The sequence below is a fragment of the Aspergillus ambiguus genome, assembly GCF_047715705.1.
Source record: "Aspergillus ambiguus strain CBS 117.58 unplaced genomic scaffold BDV59scaffold_30, whole genome shotgun sequence".
Classification (NCBI taxonomy): Eukaryota; Fungi; Ascomycota; class Eurotiomycetes; order Eurotiales; family Aspergillaceae; genus Aspergillus; species Aspergillus ambiguus.
In genome coordinates, this window is record NW_027395543.1 from 284,851 (window position 1) to 303,194 (window position 18,344).

The 18,344-nt window shown below is 51.4% G+C and overlaps 3 protein-coding genes across 3 annotated transcripts; 2 read left to right on the top strand and 1 right to left on the bottom strand.

Moving 5' to 3' along the window:
• Positions 1 to 498: 498 nt before the first annotated feature.
• BDV59DRAFT_204207 (cytochrome P450 CYP5293A1) lies at positions 499 to 2,155 on the top strand (the record flags this gene model as incomplete). Its single annotated transcript, XM_073694408.1, has 8 exons — positions 499 to 682; positions 737 to 782; positions 839 to 1,085; positions 1,143 to 1,325; positions 1,390 to 1,461; positions 1,518 to 1,559; positions 1,620 to 1,749; positions 1,803 to 2,155. The coding sequence occupies 8 exons, from the start codon at positions 499 to 501 to the stop codon at positions 2,153 to 2,155; spliced, it is 1,257 nt and encodes a 418-aa protein (XP_073545498.1).
• A 689-nt stretch (positions 2,156 to 2,844) lies between these two features.
• BDV59DRAFT_204208 (cytochrome P450) lies at positions 2,845 to 4,492 on the bottom strand (the record flags this gene model as incomplete). Its single annotated transcript, XM_073694409.1, has 3 exons — positions 2,845 to 3,266; positions 3,327 to 3,852; positions 3,911 to 4,492. 3 exons carry the CDS (start codon positions 4,490 to 4,492, stop codon positions 2,845 to 2,847), a joined length of 1,530 nt encoding a protein of 509 aa, XP_073545499.1.
• Positions 4,493 to 5,085: 593 nt separating this feature from the next.
• On the top strand, positions 5,086 to 17,030 carry BDV59DRAFT_204209 (putative polyketide synthase; the record flags this gene model as incomplete). Its single annotated transcript, XM_073694410.1, has 2 exons — positions 5,086 to 9,408; positions 9,465 to 17,030. 2 exons carry the CDS (start codon positions 5,086 to 5,088, stop codon positions 17,028 to 17,030), a joined length of 11,889 nt encoding a protein of 3,962 aa, XP_073545500.1.
• Between the last annotated feature and the right edge of the window lie 1,314 nt (positions 17,031 to 18,344).

The following is an 18,344-nucleotide window of genomic DNA, read 5'->3' on the forward strand; positions in this document are numbered from 1 at the left end:
AGTCGTCAGTCTAATTTTCCGGTCAGCTTACCAGCCTGACTGAGCGTACGGCATGTCGTATATCGTCTGTCAGCAGGGTGTTTGGCTGAGTCCTGATTCATACTCATATGTTTCTCTCAACTATTTGCCAAAACGTTTTAGATTTTCAAATACAGTTAGACACAGAAACAGACAGTCATGGAATCCAAGAATTATAATATTCCTATCCAGAATCTTTCTCCGGTTGAATCTATCCGGCAATATGTTTCTTTTTTGGAGTCTTTTGAAGTGCGGCTACTGTCATTGATCGGTAGTATCCTCGCCGTGATCGTTTCGGGGATCTGGTTCGCACTGAGAAGAAAGCAATCGGTAGGTGTCTTATGTCCTCAAGGTGCCAGAAGCAAGGTTATGATTAACGATGCGTTAGGAAATCTTTCTTGATCGGCTCGGGCGGCCAATAAAAGAGCTCAAAGGAGATGTTCGCTTTTCTAAGTTTATTGCAAGGTGATTCAATCATCAATGATAGTCACCAGTCCTTCAATTGACGCTAAGAAATGTCACGCCGTCGACAGTTCAGAACTATCTCACCAAGGCAAGACCTTGGCTGGCAATGAGCCCTACCTTATCCGCTCTGGGCCATCTCGTGAGCTGGTTATAAGCCAGCCAGCCCATATTCAGGAGTTCTATCGACACGATGCCAAAGGTCGGCCCTTATACCCTCATGGTCATCTTAACCGATTCTAAATACTCCACGCAGCTCATAGTAAGCCTCCAAACTTCAACCTGGGCAAGCCCTTCGGCTGGTGAGGATCCTGTCTAGTAGAAAAATGGTTGCCTTGTGACTTATATCTGTTTTCAGCCTCATGGGCGATGCCATCGGGACCAAATATGGAGAAACCTGGCGCAGGATGCGCCAACATTTCGATCCCGAGTTCGCCTTCCATCCGATAGCGCAGGATATCCCCCATTTTTGCCATGAAATCCATCAATGGGTGGACAAAATCATGCCAACCTCAAGCGTGGCCCTCCACGCCAAGCGGGCATTTCAATTCCTAACATTTCGACTGCTAGCGGTACATCTGTATGGAGAAGCATTTAACGAGCCGGTAAATCCCTGTCACTGCGATCTGGAGTTGCAATCCCATTGCTAATTAGCGAACTAGCTCTACACACGTCTTCTGGAACTTAATGCGCTCCATGAAGCCATCATCCGCGATATGTTGGCCAGCAAACATCCCGACTCAAAGCTGTGGAACATCATTCCAACTGCTGCACGAAGGCGACTGCAAGCATACCTTACCCAGTGGCGTCAATTCAACCAGCAGGTTATTCGGGAGGCCCGAGAGGTGAGTAGACAAGCCAAACTTCGGTGTTTCGTCCTCCATGTTGGTTCGTTCTGACACACGCCAGCGAAATTTGTCTTGTCCAGTCGAGCGCATCTTCCGCGGCGTGGACAAGACGGAAGATATGCGAGAGTATGAGGTATTCTAATTTATCCATTCCCCTTTTGCAATAATCTTCGCTCAGTGGGCTCGTAGTTCCTGCAAACATTGGACGAGATTTTCTTTACCAATGTCGATGTAAGTGCCGGAGTTCTGGGCACCCTCTTCACGCAGCTATCTATCTGTCCATCTCTGCAGACGAATTTGCGAGGCGAGATCCAGCACTGGAAGCGTCAGCCTGATCTTGGCCTTGCCAAGTATATGGCCAAATCGGATACGCTGCTCAATCGAACAGTGATGGAAAGCATGAGGCACTCGCCCGCATTCGGTAGGTCTTTTGTTGCTGGCTACGAGCGGCGGGTGACATTCTGACGACGACAGGATTCTCGCTGCCCGAGTGTACAGCCATCCCGAAAGTCATCGGAGGGTACTCGGTTCCCGCCCACACGCCCGTGGTCATCGACACCCGACGTCTCAATCAGGAATATGTGACGTGGGGCCCAGATGGTGCCGAGTTTCGACCAGAACGCTTCTCAGAGATACCAAAGGAGAAGCTGCGGTGCGGTTTTATGAAGTTTGGAACGGGTGCCGCGTCAGGGCGCTGCTTGGGGAAGCATGTTGCGGACGTGGTGTTCAAGTTGACGACGATTACCCTTGTTGAGCAATGTTATCTCAGTGTTTTGGACACCAACGGGGCCGAGAATATTCAGGTAACGCGTATTGGGCACGTTTAAGGCAATTCTCGAGATACATGATCGATTCGGGCGCTAAGTGTCCACACCGGATGGGCTCTAAGGCTACGTCCTAGGTGAAATGTTTCAACGAGGGCCATATAGATAAAGAATATATTTGACTACTCATGCTTGAAGCTGTCTACTATGCTCAACCTAATGAATCCTTAAGCCTACGTTATAAGTGCCTTATTGCTTGAGTTGGCTTAATCGTGAAACGATGTATAAGGTAGTTGGTCGCATATGTTACTTCAGGAGCTTCCGAATTTTGACCTTGGAGTATGCGTATTCAGAGATATCGTACTAGACTTTCCGTAAAGCAAAGAGTCATTGTCGAGATGTATATACATAAATCTTCTGAAACTTAGGTAGCTTTTCAGAGAAACAATACATGAGAACTAATCTACGCAATGTTGTCCTAGACTGACGTTACCTACTTCCAGCAAGACTGGAAACACGCGTAAGACACTTCGTACATACAGCCCCTATTAATTTGGAAAGCCTTCTATCTACGTTCCATGCACTTCAATCCTAACACTATACTCTTCAGATTTTGCCGTGCTATGTTTTGGTTACGCAAAGACCCAAGGCGTGGATTAACACTAAACATACCTCCATCCCCTCGCGGAGGAAGAGTAAGGACATCCCCAATATCAGCGAAACAAAAGAGAGTTTCCATATGAAAGAATTCCTCATTTATAAAGCGCAATCTGAACCCCAGTCTTGTTGGAGGGCCCAATTCGCATAACCGCGGTGTAGGGAGCCGGATCGCGGGGTTCAATGCGTCGATATACCTGCGCCAAGCGAGCCAACATGTACGAAGCCTCAGTGGTGACCATCCACTGCGCAGGGCAGCGCCGGGGCCCGCCACCAAAGGGGACAAAGTTCCAGAACGGACGCAGCCCACCATCCATCCACCTCTCGGGGCGGAATTCATCAGCATCTGCCCCCCAAAAGTCCTTGTCGCGGTGCAAAACCGTCTTCGTCACTTGGACGACGTCTCCCTTACGCACGTAGATTGGTGATTTACCATCCGGTCCCCCGCCCACGGGGAGAACGGTGTCTTTCAAGCACTGCCGCACCTGAGTGACATTGTTAGGGTTCAGACGATGGGCTGTGGAGATGGTTGATCAGTATTCTCGTCAAATAATCCATGGGAGAAAGAGAAGCCTACTCTCATTCAAAACTCCGTTGATGTACTTTAACCCGCGCAGAGCTTCAAAGGTCAGAGGCGCATCTCCATGGGCTAAGATCTCTTGGCGGCACTTTTCCCATGCGTCCGGACGGCGCGCTAGGTGCCACAAGCAGTTACTGATGAAAATGGATGTCGTGTCGTTGTTTGGCACAAACAGGAGGCACAATTGGGACCGCAGCTCCTCTTCGTCGCGGCAGTTCGAAGCCATGTACCATAGGAGATCCTGACGCTCGGGACCAACCTCCAAGCTAGCGTTGATACGGGCTTCCCGTTCTTCGATCTCACGGTATGCTCGACGGATATGCCCGTTCATGAAGTTGTGGACAACGGTAACGGCATCCATCCACCATCCCCAGCGTAGCAGCCATAAGCATCTCCACAGCTGAATTCGCAGCCGGCCCCCACGTAGGACGTCCAGCATAGCCCAGGTGATGTTAGCTCGCTCTGGGTGCGAGATAGCATCCATAGCCTCGCCGAATATAAACTTGGTAGTGACGTCCAAAAACTAGGAATGACAGTCAGCAGGTGTTCTTCCTACCCATCTCCTGGGTGAAATGACATACCCAACGCTGGAGATGAGGCTGGATGTTGAATGGCTCGCCATCCTCAGGCAAGAGCCGAAGGAAGTGATCCACAAAGGGAGCAATACGGTCTGTGCTGGTGTAGACTTCCCGATAGAAGAACGGCTTGATGAGAAAACGGCTGAAGACCCAGTCGTCGCCGTCGACGGTGTTGACACCCTTGTCGGCAAAAGGCATCGAGGCTTTGGAATTTCGTCGAATCGGGCTAATACCGAAGTCCTTCCAGGTGATAGCGGTAAGCGCTTTGAGATTCTCCGGCTCAACGGTATAGATTTGGCGAACTCCTAGAAAGTTGATGCAGAAGGTCTTGGGCATATTGGTGTGCATTTTGGCGAGCCAAGGTATGAAATAGTGACCGCGTAAGGCACGAAACTGGCTAAACGCTACATCAAGACCCCAAAAGGGATCCAGTTGTCGTCGCTTCGTGATGAGCTCGCATCCGTAGATCTTTCGGTTGCGCGCATCGCGAACAGAGATATACAGCACCCGCAATAGAAGCCCAATGATGCTCCCGTAGAAGACTACTACAGGGAGAGTAGGTAAGCTGGTTGGGAGGAGCAGCATGACGGATCAGTAGATCAATATGGATACCTATCAGTTATGAGAGATGTTTTGGGCACCGCTTCTGTGAATTTCTCTTCGTCCAGTGCAGGTACAACTATTGGGAAGTCTGATCAATAAACGTGCCCCGGTAGTCCGCAGAGTTGGAGATACCGATTGCTAGTTGTTAGGCCCCCCCAAACGGCTCAAGAAGAGAATTGGCTGTGTTTGCCCCGAGCTAACAGTCCGGCCTATTTGTGGCATGTCCGAATTTTCCGAGATTGTTGTATGAGAGTGACTACGGCGCTAGCCGGAATGCTACCATGACCGGATAAGCGAGGCTGATTCTCCTGCAAATAAGCATTTCCGATCGAGGCATGCATGTTGCAGGGGTCTAAAACGATGCGGCGTGATATCCATAACCATCACCGTCGTTTCAAAGACACTTTGCAGATGGGAGCTGAAAATACATGAAGTATAGCACTGGAGATTTCCCCATATATCGACACGTAATTAAGGTAAAGAAAAATTGACCACCTAGTTAATTCTACATGCCATTGCGGTCATTCCTCCGACAGTTTGTGTATTGAGACCCGATCATTCAGCTTTACACCGCAATGTCTTCACAGCAGACATCATTCCTCGAGCCCATTGCCGTAGTGGGATCGGCCTGTCGGTTTCCCGGAGGAAGCACTTCCCCATCGAAGCTGTGGACATTGCTCAGTCAACCTCGAGACGTGTTACAGACATTTGATCAAAAGCGACTGAACCTCAATCGCTTCTATCACCCGAATGGCGACTCTCATGGGTCAACCGATGTGCAGAACAAGTCCTATCTCCTGCAAGAAGATTCCCGCGTGTTCGATGCCTCATTCTTCAGTATCAGCCCGGTGGAGGCAGAAGGTATGGACCCTCAGCAGCGAATTTTGCTGGAGACGGTCTTTGAAGCGTTCGAAGCAACTGGATGCACGCTCGATCAAATCCAAGGCTCATCCACCTCCGTCCACGTAGGAGTCATGAATGCCGACTATTTTGACATCCAGCTGCGCGATATTGAGACGATTCCGAAATATAATGCCACTGGTACCTCCCGGAGTATCCTTTCTAATCGCGTCTCTTACGTCTTCGATCTCAAGGGCCCCTCTGTGACCATTGATACCGCCTGCTCCAGCTCGCTCGTTGCCCTGCACCAGGCCATCCAGAGCCTCCACCAGGGCGAAAGTTCGACCGCCGTCGTTGGGGGCGTAAATCTGATTTTTGACGCATCCATGTATATAATGGAGTCAAAGATGCACATGCTCTCCCCTGACTCTCGGTCACGCATGTGGGATCAATCGGCGAACGGTTACGCCCGTGGGGAGGGAGTAGCAGCGCTTATCTTGAAACCTTTGAGCCATGCTGTGCGGGATGGTGACCATATCGAAGGTCTAGTGCGCAGCACTGGAGTCAATTCGAATGGCCAGAGTTCAGGCATCACAATGCCCAATGCAGCAGCGCAGGCCTCGCTGATCCGTCAGACGTATCGACGGGCAGGACTAGACCCTGTTCGCGATCGATGCCAGTATTTTGAATGTCACGGCACGGGAACGCCTGCTGGTGATCCCGTCGAAGCCCGCGCTATCAGCGAGGCACTTTTCGATCATGCATCTTCTGAAGAAGTGGGAGATCCCCTGTATGTTGGCTCAATCAAGACCATCATAGGCCATACAGAAGGTTGCGCTGGACTGGCAGGCGTTATGAAAGCCCTGCTGGCTATCAAGCACCGCACAATTCCTCCTAACCTGCTCTTCGAGAATCTCAACCCTGCCATCGCCCCTTATTATGGCAGACTACAAATTCCTACCCAAGCCCTCCCATGGCCTCATGTCCCAGCAGGTACTCCCTTGCGTGCCAGTGTCAACAGTTTTGGCTTCGGAGGAACGAATGCTCATGCTATTATCGAGAGTTACGACCCCGACGTTCCGTGTTCTAATGACCAGATCGCCCGAAGAGACCGAGAGACATTATTCATCGGTCCTTTAGTTTTTTCTGCTCATTCCAGCTCGTCCCTAATTGGTACTGTCCGGGCGTTCTGGCAGCATATACTCGACAACCCTGAACTTGATCTCGACAACCTCGCCTGGGTGCTGCAGCGACGACGAACGGCACATCGGGTTAAGATCTATTTTACCGGAGAGTCCCGACAACGGCTTCTTGACAACATGGAACAGTACTGGCGTAATAAAGACAAAGACCCCAAACTAGAGGGAATTCAGCTACAGCCGGTCAGCCCGACCGAAATTCCTGGAGTACTGGGCATCTTCACGGGGCAAGGGGCTCAATACCAAGCGATGGGGCGAGGTCTTATTGAGACTTCGACTTTGTTCAGGAAGACGATTGATGAATGCGAAGTGGTTTTGAGTGGGCTAACTGACGGACCAGAGTGGTCTCTTCGCAAAGAATTGTTGGCCGACGCGTCTAGTTCTCGGATATCAGAAGCGGCGCTCTCCCAACCCCTTTGCACAGCTCTTCAAATAGCACTCGTCAATCTGCTCAACGTATCCGGTGTCCGATTTGATGCGGTAGTTGGCCATTCATCAGGAGAGATTGCCGCCGCGTATGCATGCGGCATCTTGACTTTGGCAGGGGCCATGCAAATTGCATACTACCGTGGTCTACACGCCCGGTTGGCCACCGGATCAGAAGGTCAGCTGGGAGGAATGATCGCTGTTGGTATTTCCCTCGCTCAGGCTATGGAATTCTGCCATCGTCCTGAATTCAAAGGCCGCCTGGGAGTGGCTGCGAGCAACGCACCGCAGAGTGTGACGTTGTCTGGTGATCTAGATGCAGTGGAAGAGGCCCAACGGCATTTCGACGAGCAAAATATATTTGCCCGTCGGTTGAAAGTGGATACAGCATATCATTCTCATCACATGAAGCCTTGCGCCGAGCCTTATCTCCGCTCCCTCCTAGCCTGCGATATTGAAGTACGACGTCCCCGTGAAGGTTGTTACTGGGTCTCCAGCGTTCGCGGAGATACACAGCTGCTGAAAGGGGACCTCAGCTCCCTCAAGGGGCCGTATTGGGTGGCTAATATGGTCCAAACAGTACTGTTCTCACAGGCGGTTGAATCCTCCATCTGGCATGGCGGTCCTTGGGATGTTGCGGTCGAGGTTGGTCCTCATCCTGCCCTTAAGGGCCCAACTGAGCAAACCATCAAAGCCGTCTTTGGTTCTGTACCTGCCTACACTGGTGTCTTGCGACGAAATGAAGGCGATATAGAAGCGATTTCGGGGGCTCTGGGGTTTTACTGGTCCCATCTGGGTCCCTCCTTTATGGACTTCGATGGTTATCGGAGTGCATTCCATGAAACTACTACACCTTACCCTTTGCCACGTATGCTCAAGGACCTGCCATCATATTGTTGGGATCATAACAAAATCTACTGGCGTGAATCACATATCTCCAGACGATTCCGGACAGGTACTGACCACTACCACGAGCTACTGGGACGTCGGATGCTTAACGATACGGAGAATGAGCTCCGTTGGAGGAATATTCTCAACTGCAACGAGCTACCCTGGGTCCGTGGCCATGAAGTCCTGGATCAAGTATTGCTTCCCGGGGCAGCCTATGTCTCCCTGGCAATTGAAGCCGGCAAGCACCTGGCAGCAGGACGAGCTATCCGCCTCTTGGAGGTGCAAGACGTCCATATCCGACGGCCAATCGTCATCCCAGATGGCAAAGAAGATATTGAAACTATATTCATCGCCAGATTGGTGGAATCCAACGATGACACCGTTCTGAAAGCCGACTTTTCCTTCTTTTCTTGCTCCGACTCTTCAACGGGGTCCACGGCCCCAGCGGGCAATGGTCGTGTACTGGTTCATTTCGGTTCGCCATCAGTGAATGAGTTGCCACGCAGAGAGCCTGTACCACCGAGTCTACTCAATATCGACGTAGATCGGATCTACAGTGCCTTAAGCGCGATGGGATTGAACTACCAAGGAATCTTCAGGGGTCTATCGAACGTGCAACGCTCGCTGAACTATGCCACGTCGACTCCAGTCTGGTCGGTGTTGGACTTGGGCTACAATTATGTACTCCATCCAGCCTTGCTAGATGTGGTCTTTCAGTCTCTCTTCGTCGCTCGATCACATCCAAGCACGGAGCAGATGACGAATGCCCTCCTTCCCGTGCATATACAGCGTGTGCTTGTCAATCCTAATATCCCGCTTGGCGATGCAGAAGGAACCGTCATGGTAAACGTGGACTCCTTTGTGGTGGATAGGACTCCTACGACGCTTCTAGGTGACATGCATGTCTACAGCGCCTTATCCGGGGATGCTGCTGTGCAAATCGAGTCCCTTCGGTTGAAAGCTATTGCTGAACCCACCGAGTCGCAGGATCGCCACATCTTCAGCGAGACCGTATGGCAGCCCGACGCATCGGTGAATCTAGTTATGCCAGAGCGCGATATGGCTAGCGACAGAGCGGAGATGGGCCTCGCTGAAGCCATTGATCGTGCGGCCCTCTACTACATGCAACGGCTTCTCGAAGAAATCGGGTCTCTCGAGAGGGCCAGTCTAACGTGGTATCACCAGAGGATGTGTGAGGCCTTTGAAGATCACCTCACTTCGGTCAAGAAAGGTACGCATCCGGTAGTAAGGCGAGAATGGCTCGCCGATGGGCCTGGGGCTCTGAAGGCGCTGGACGAGAAATATTCCGACCAAATTGACCTGCAGCTAACTCATGCAATCGGAAATAATTTGACCTCGGTATTGCGCGGCGAGACCCAACTTTTGGAGGTGATGCTGCACAACAATATGCTGAGTCGTTTTTACACTGAAGGCTGCGGTTTTATAGTCGCCAACGAGGGGATTAGAGCCACACTGCAGCAGATCACTCACAAATTTCCACGTGCTCATATTCTGGAGATCGGAGCAGGCACTGGGGCCACGGTTCGTTTCTCCTCTCTTGGCCTATGTAGTTGGAATTATCGACTGACCGCGTGCAGACGTGCAGTGTTCTTAACGCCATTGGAAACGCATACGAATCCTATACCTACACTGATATTTCCCCGGGATTCTTTGAGGATGCTGCCAAGAGATTTTCTGACCAAAACCAAAAGATGGTCTTCAAGACGCTAAATATTGAGAAGCCTGTCGTCAGCCAAGGGTATACGGAAAACAGTTACGACATCATAATTGCTGCAAACGTCTTGCACGCAACGCGGGAGCTGGGCCAGACTTTGAAAAATGTCAGATCTCTCTTAAGACCCGGTGGATTCTTAGTGCTTGTGGAGGTTACCGGCCATGAGGTCTTACGCCTGACCTTCATCATGGGCGGTCTGCCTGGATGGTGGTTGGGAGGGGAAGATGGACGCCGACTGCATCCCGGCATTACCCCCACGCAATGGGATTTATTGCTACAGGATACTGGGTTCACTGGTGTGGATTTGGTCTATAATGATCTAGCCGACAGTCGCAAACATTGCACCTCCCTGCTCGTCAGTCAAGCCGTGGATGATAGGTACCTCGGGTTGCGTGACCCTTTGCCCGCGATGACCTACCTGCCCCAAGAGACACCCTTGCTGGTCATCGGTGGAAAGACGCTGAGTGTTTCCAAAACGTCCAGAGAGATACAGAAACAGATTCCGGCATCCTGGAGGCGTCAAGTCCAAGTGATTACTGACCTGGATAGTCTCAGCGTCTCCTCTCTTGTACCAGGAACCGACGTCATCTGTCTCCAGGAGTTGGACAGTCCCCTGTTCTCCGTGGAAATGAACAACCATCGTCTGAGAGTAATTCAGAACCTTCTTCTTAATGCAAAGAATGTCATTTGGGTTGTTTCCAACGGAGACCCCGGTAGTCCAGAGTCTAACATGTTCCTTGGCATCGCACGTGCTCTACATCAAGAACTACCACATGTCCATCTCCAATACGTGAGCTTGGTACCTGGTCAGATGCCATTAGGCATGGCTCAGATGGTTCTTGAGGCATTTGTGAGGCTGAAAATTGCTTCCAGTCAGCCATCGGGTGTGGAGAATATAGTTTGGACCCAGGAGCCGGAGATTATCATTGACGGCGGACAAATTCTCATTCCACGAATTATGCCAAATCGCGCGTTGAATGAGCGTTATAACGCTTCTCGCCGCACGCTATATCGGTCAGTTGATAGCACTGGCACTGTGGCTGAAGTAGTCACTGGTGAAGCCACGTTAGCACTGGCAGAAAAGACAGCGAGGAAGAGAGACAGTGGGTATGTGAGAGTGACTGCGCAATATTGCCTTTGTATTCAAAGCATAAATGATCGAGAGGTCTATATATGCTGCGGTTACCTGGAGGGGTCCAGGAGTCCCGTTCTTGTTACGTCGCCAGCCAACCAATCCATCTTGGAGGTACCAGCAGCAGACGTCATTCCTATTGATGAGCAGGATTGCAACCCAGGTACCCTTCAACAGGTTACCACTGATCTCTTTGCCCAGGCAATTAGTAGCTTGCTAGTGCTCTCTGCAGGATCGATGCTTGTATATGATGCAGAAGACGTTCTTGCTACCTCCATTGTGACTCAGTCTCACCAAAATTGCAAGACCAACAGCATCCTGTTTGCTTCATCCAGGCCCTCGATACAGTCCAGCTGGATATATATTCACCCTCAGGGAACTATACGCGCCACTCGGCGGCGTATTCCCGGCAACATCACCGTCTTCATCGATTGTTCAAGAGAACTCGGTGCTCGACATATCATTCAGTCTTGCCTGCCAAAGAGTTGTGAGATCTATAAGCTGGACACAAAGCTCTTATCGCCAAAGGTTGTTCAAGAGGGGCTCAAGAAGTCTTACGCAAGGGCAAGCAGAGGTCCAACCTTTTCTTTCCCCTATCCCGTGATGAATATTCAAGACCTTCCAGGTTTAGACGTTTCCGTTTTGAACGCCCCCTTCATCACCCACTGGCAGACCACCCATCCACTCCAGCTTCCCATCCAACAACCCGGCGGGAATAAACTGTTCCAACCTCACAATACATACCTGATGGTGGGAATGGCTGGCGGTCTTGGTCTGTCCGTGTGCCTGTGGGCGATTCGACAGGGTGCACGTCATGTCGTGATCACCAGCCGAAACCCCAATATTGACGAACAATACTTCCAAGAGGCTCGCCTTTCTGGTGCAGATATTCGTATTATGTCCATGGACGTTTCAAGCCGATCATCGGTCGAACTTGTGGTGTCTCAAGTTCGGGAGACGATGCCCCCGATTAGAGGTGTCTGCAACGCAGCAATGGTCCTGTCCGACAAGTTGTTCGTTGATATGGATGCTGGGATTCTTGAAAAGGCGTTGAAGCCCAAGGTCGACGGCACACAACACTTGCATGACGTTTTCGCAGATGACCGGTTGGACTTTTTCATTCTCTTTTCCTCCCTTGGATCCATTGTCGGCAACCCGGGTCAATCCAACTACCACGCTGCGAATCTCTTCATGACTGAGCTGGCTCGGCAAAGACGTGACAAAGGACTAACGGCGTCCGTGATCCATATCGGACTAGTAACAGACGTCGGTTACGTGACACGCCAGGATCGCAGTGTCCAGGACCATCTGAGTAGCCTGCTATTCATCCCCTTGTCAGAAACAGATATTCACTATGCATTTTCAGAGGCTGTTGAAGCTGGCAAGCCAGATAGCAAACGTTCCTTCGAAATCATCATGGGTATTGAACCGCTCACAAGACCCGTCGCATCCGACCGCCAACCCTGGTGGCTGTCCAACAACCCTCAGTTCACACACTTCAAGCCGTCTGTCACATTCCAGCAGGAACAAGGACCTATCAAGTCGAGAATTGGAAGCATCAAGGAAGGAGTGGAGAAATCCGACTCAGAGGATGGCGCCATTGCACTGGTGCAAGAGGCATTCTCTGCCAAATTGGAGTCGATGATGCAACTGCCCACAGGCAGTGTCCAGGTGCAACAATCCTTGCTTGCTCTGGGAATTGACTCTCTTGTGGCGGTGGAGATCCGAACGTGGTTCCTCAAGGAGTTGGGCACAGAGGTTCCTGTGCTCAAGATTTTGGGTGGAGATAGCGTCCTGCAGATTTGTACTGCAGCTACTAGACGGCTACTGGCAGACATGCTTGAGAAAGAACAAAACATGGCTCCAAACCCAGAAGATACGACTGATTCAACTTCCAGCAAGGAAGACTCGTTGGACGCCACCTTAGACGGCGGGGTTTCTTCGGTTACGAGCGAGCTGGGCAATTCGAACCTTCCTAGTGAAGATCGAAGATTAGATGAAGTACTCCCCGAAAAGCCTTGTGATGACTGGTTTGACAGTGCGTCGCAATCGCAAGAGCCGATTTCCATTCAAGAGGAGAAGATGTCTGACCCGCAGTCCCGCATCTGGTTTATCTCGAAGCATGTGAATGATCCCACGACCTACAATATGACTGTTACATATGAGGTACAAGGCCATCTGAGCATTCCGCGGCTCAGACATGCCCTCCGTACAATGCTGCAGCATCACGAAGGGCTACGCACCCGTTTCTACTCCCGCCTGGAGGATGGTCACCCCATGCAGGGCGTTCTGTCCACTCCAAACTACCTGTTCAAGCATGTAGACAACGCCAGCGACGCAGATATTGCCCATGAATGTGATTACCTTAAACACCACATATGGGACCTCGAGCAAGGCCAGACTTTGGGTATGACGGTTCTATCCCGGAGTCTGAAGAGTCACGCAATAATTCTCGGTTACCACCATATCATCATGGATGGGATGAGCCTGCACTTATTCTTGCGCGACTTGAATATCACCTACCAAATGCAAACTCCCCAGCACAAAACGGGGACGTGCATCGAATACGCTGCGCAGCAGCTCCAGGCCAAGCAGTCCCAGATTATGCAAAGCCACATACAATTCTGGAAGGATGAGTATGCGTCGCTTCCCAATGTTCTCCCTTTGCTCCCGATGGCGCGCACGCGGGCTCGGCTGCTGATGCAGCCATATGAAACCCATCATGTCTATCGCGAGATTGATCATGATCAAATGGCCGCTCTTAAAAGGGCGTGTCAGGCAATTCAGATCACCCCGTTCCATTTTCACCTGTCAATTATTCAGGTGCTAGTGGCTCGCTACGCAGAAACGCAAGACATCTGCATTGGCGTCGCGGATGCTAACCGCACGGACGAGCGTTTCGCCGAGACAATTGGATTCTTTCTGAACCTGCTGCCTGTTCGATTCCAAGTCATAAATGGTGACGAATTTTCGGAAGTGGCCCAGGGTGCCGCTCGCAAGGTCTTTGCCGCTCTGGCCAACTCGTCGGTCCCGTTTGATACTATCTTGGAACAGGTGAATGTACCTCGATCCACTGCACACACCCCACTGTTCCAAGTAGCCATCAACTATCGCATGGGTGCCGTTTGGGAAATGCCATTGGGAGACTGCCGCATGACGATGAGTGATGTTCAAGATGCCAAAAATCCTTACGACCTCAGCTTCGGGATCATCGAGACGAGCTCGGGCACTTCCATGGTCGAGCTCGCTGGCCAGAAGTGTTTGTACGATGCCGACGCGTGCCAAATGATCTTAAATACATATATGCGTCTCCTTCGGACCTTCACCAAGACTCCAACTCTGCGAGTTCAGGACTGCCAGCTGAACGATCCTTCTGATGTTATTTCCGCGTTAACGGTGGGACGGGGCCCACGAGTGCAATTCGACTGGCCTCAGACATTGGCCGGGAGAATGCAACTGGTCTACGAGACATACCGATTGAACGTCGCAGTGAAAGACCGATTTCAGAGCCTGACATACTCCCAGCTGGCGGAGAAGGTCAATGCCATTGCAGGTCGAATCCTCGAGGTCCAGTGCAGACCGGGAACTCGCATCGGGGTTCTCTGTGAGCCATCAGTTGACTTTATTGCCGCAATGCTAGCCATTCTTCATGTTGGTGCTGTGTATGTGCCTCTGGATATCAGTCTCCCATTAGCCAGGCATGGTTCCATGATCCAGAGTTGTCAACCCAGCCTGCTTCTCTACCATGCGGCAACAGAAGGGCTTGCTGATAATCTCACTGGCAAAGCGGGATATACTCTTCCATCAGCAAGAGTTGATGAGATGATAGCGCATCGAGAAGTTGTTCCGTGCCTTGCAGAGCCTGATTGTCCCGCTGTTCTGCTCTTTACGAGCGGCTCCACGGGAATGCCAAAGGGTATTCTTCTGTCGCAGGCCAACTTCGTGAACCATTTGGCCTTGAAAGCGCAGGTGCTGGACCTGCAACAGGACTCAGTTCTCCAACAAAGTTCGATGGGCTTTGATATGTCGCTTATTCAAGTTTTCTGTGCACTGGCCAATGGCGGCATGTTGGTGATTGTCCCTATCGAAGCACGACGAGATCCGGTCGAGATTACACAAATCATGCTCCGCGAACACATCACCCTGACCATCGCCACACCATCCGAGTACCTCATGTGGTTGCAGTACGGGACCGGGTCGCTGGGGAAACATTCGGCCTGGCGACATGCCTGCATGGGCGGAGAGCCCGTCTCCGATCAACTGAAGGGAGAGTTCCGCCGCCTGGAACTACCCTCTTTAACGCTAACAAATTGCTATGGCCCGACCGAGATCACCGCGGCGGCCACTTTCCAACGCATTTCGCTCCGGTCCACCGAAGTAGTGGAAACACCGCATGCAGTGGGCAAGGCTTTGCCCAATTACTCGGTATATATCGTCGATCGTGAAGGACAACCTCTTCCCGTGGGACTGCAGGGAGAGATCTGCATTGGCGGTGCCGGCGTCTCACTTGGGTATCTCGACTTGCCTGATCAGACAGCACAGATGTTCGTTCGCGACATTGCAGCCACCACGGAGGATCGGTACCAGACTATGTATCGCACAGGGGACCGGGGACGTTTACTATCGGACGGCACGCTAATCTTCCTGGGACGACTCGATGGCGATACACAGATCAAACTTCATGGAGTCCGTATTGAGCTTGGAGAAATTGAAGCCGCCATTCTGGAAGTTGCACGTGGCTTACTCTCCCATGCTGTGGTGACCGCACGGGGGGATCTACTGGTGGCACATGCCATCTTTGCCTCTGGCCAAACTGCCACGGATTTAGAGCTCCAACATCTCCTCTCCCGTCTGCATCTTCCACAGTATATGTGTCCCGCCAGAATCGTTGTTTTGGATGACCTGCCGACCAACGCAAACGGCAAGATTAATCGCAAGGCCCTGCAGGAGCTTCCTCTCCCCGAGCGAGAGATTAGTTCTCCGCCAGAGGACAAGATGACTCTCCGAGAAGGGGAATTACGAATCTTGTGGGAGAAGGTTTTGCCCGATTTGAAAAATGCCCAGCGCCTTTCCCCCATATCGGACTTCTTCCTGGAAGGAGGGAACTCGCTCCGCCTGATGAAGTTGCAGGGAGCCATTAAGGAGGCCCTGGGAGTGTCCATCTCAACTCACAAACTATACCAGGCTTGTACCCTGCGCCAGATGGCCACCTGTATCGACAGCTGTCGAGACGCGCCAGCCGAGGAACAGATCGACTGGTCTCGGGAGACGGCTGTGCCAGAGTCCATCTTGGCCGCAGGTCGCGAGGGTCAGAGGAAGGGGTCGCAGCGCGCTCCCCGCGACAGAATCAATGTCCTTCTCACTGGATCGACGACCTTCCTTGGCATGAGCCTAGTGAAGACGTTGGTCGACGACGAGACTGTTCAGCAGATTCACTGTGTGGCAGTACTGCCAGATGAAGAACTGAAGCTGCCTCGTTCTGCCAAGATCGTTGCTTACACGGGCAGTTTGTCGTCACCAACCTTGTGTCTCAGCCGAGCGGATTGTGAGAAACTGCAATCGACGGTGGATGTCATCGTCCATGCGGGAGCCAGTGGTCACTGTCTCAACCATTACTCTTCACTGCGGGTCCCAAACGTTCATTCCACGCAGTTGCTTGCCTCGTTCGCCGTGCACTGGTCTGTCCCTTTGTTGTATCTCTCCTCCAACCGCGTCGGTCTTCTGTGCGGCGATACTGCACCACTGCCGGTCTCTATGGCCTCCTTTCCTCCTCCAGCCAATGGGGTGGAAGGGTTCACGGCGTCGAAATGGGCAAGCGAGTGCTTCTTGGAGAATCTGGCGGCGTGCGTTCCTCTTCCGATCCAAGTGCACCGGCCGTGCGTGGTGGTGGGTGCAGAAGCACCCAATTCCGACGCTCTCAACGCAATTTTAAAATACTCGACCCTGATGCGGACCGTGCCTCGATTTGATTGTACTGATGGGTATCTTGACTTCCAGCCCGTGGAAGATGCGGCACGAGAGATTGCCGAGGCGGTCGTTGCCTTCGCTAAACATCCCCCGACCGCAGGACCAATTCGCTTCCGACATCATTCCGGAAAGGTCAAAGTCCCGGTGCACGAATATCGGGCATATATGCAGCGAATCCATGGGCATTCATTCGAAGAATTGCCAATTAAGGAGTGGATTGCGAAGGCCTTGCAGGCGGGCATTGATCCGTTGATTACGACGTACTTGGAAGGGATTGTAGAGCGGGGCGGAATGGTCACATTTCCCTATTTGGGAGAGACTCCAGCGTGATATGAGGAGCATTTTGTTGCCCATAGACTTTGTAGCAGACACTTCGAATCATGAGATGCCATCTTGTTCTGAGGTTTGGCTTCTGGCATGTAGGAGAAGGAAACACTCAATGGAATGATATGCATAAAATCTAGATCAAAGAGACAGGGCTGCAAGAAACTTTTTGCGATGCTCACACTCGCCTACTTGTAATGGAAATGGATGTTACTATTTGATCCTAATATAACAATATGTGCTATAATGCTCCACGGGCAACGTGATTCCATGGAAATATTCATGTCCAACCATCGAGCAGGTATGCAATCTACACGGACCTTACATGTCTAACAGAAACAACTGAAGCCCAACCATGAGGTAAAAAGCAAAATGGATTCTGGGAAACATTTTGATGACGTCCACTCATTCAGATATTTGATATGTTAGGTGGGAATAAAATGAGCCATTCATTCTATGAGCTGGTGGCTTGGTCTACGGCCCAAGCATAATGCCAGAGCCTTAGCTGCCGCTCTCACCAAGCGTTCCATATTCCACAGCCATTGATTCATTTTCATTCGTCTAAAATACAGTTTATCATCCCCCAGTTTCACCACTCAGTAAGACCTCTTCTACCGTACAAACGAATCAACCGTCTCTACCGTGGAGGCTGGACCTCCGCTGAATGTGATCGGCCTGACTGCACGGGGTAGCATACCGAAGGTCCGGATGGCATTATGCCATTTACCGTGGCTGTGGCTGGACAGGCTGGGAGCCACCATTGGGGCCGGCTTGGGGGGACTGGTTTTGGCTGGAGGAGCGGTCAACTCAACCATCTCTCTGCGGTTCACATCTCAAAGCGACGATATGACAGAGATTCGGCATTTAGCTTACTGAGAGAGTTTCTTTACAATAAAGAAGGTGCAAGTACCCAGGAGAGCGACTTTGAGTAGGCCTCCCATTCCACCGCGAACGCGATAGGGATAACGAGGAACGAAACCGCGGGAGAAGGTCCGCCGGGAGGAGCGATAGCCACGCAGTGCAAAGGAGCTCATGCTGTGTAATGTGATGGAAGAAAATAGGTGAGGGATGAGAGACGCGAGTGATTTTTATATGGATTCGACTGAATTATTGAGCAGAAAACTGGTGGTGGTCAGCCACCTGGGCTTGTTTAGTAGTTTTGAGCATAAGACCGAAGTCCGAACTCAAAACACCGAGGCCGAGTTCGGTTCCGGTTCACGGCTGCCTGCCAGCAAAGCAATTCCCGACGAATCCGGACACCCATATCTTGTACGTATTACAATATTCCATGACGAACTGCCTGGATTTGGTCAGATCTGC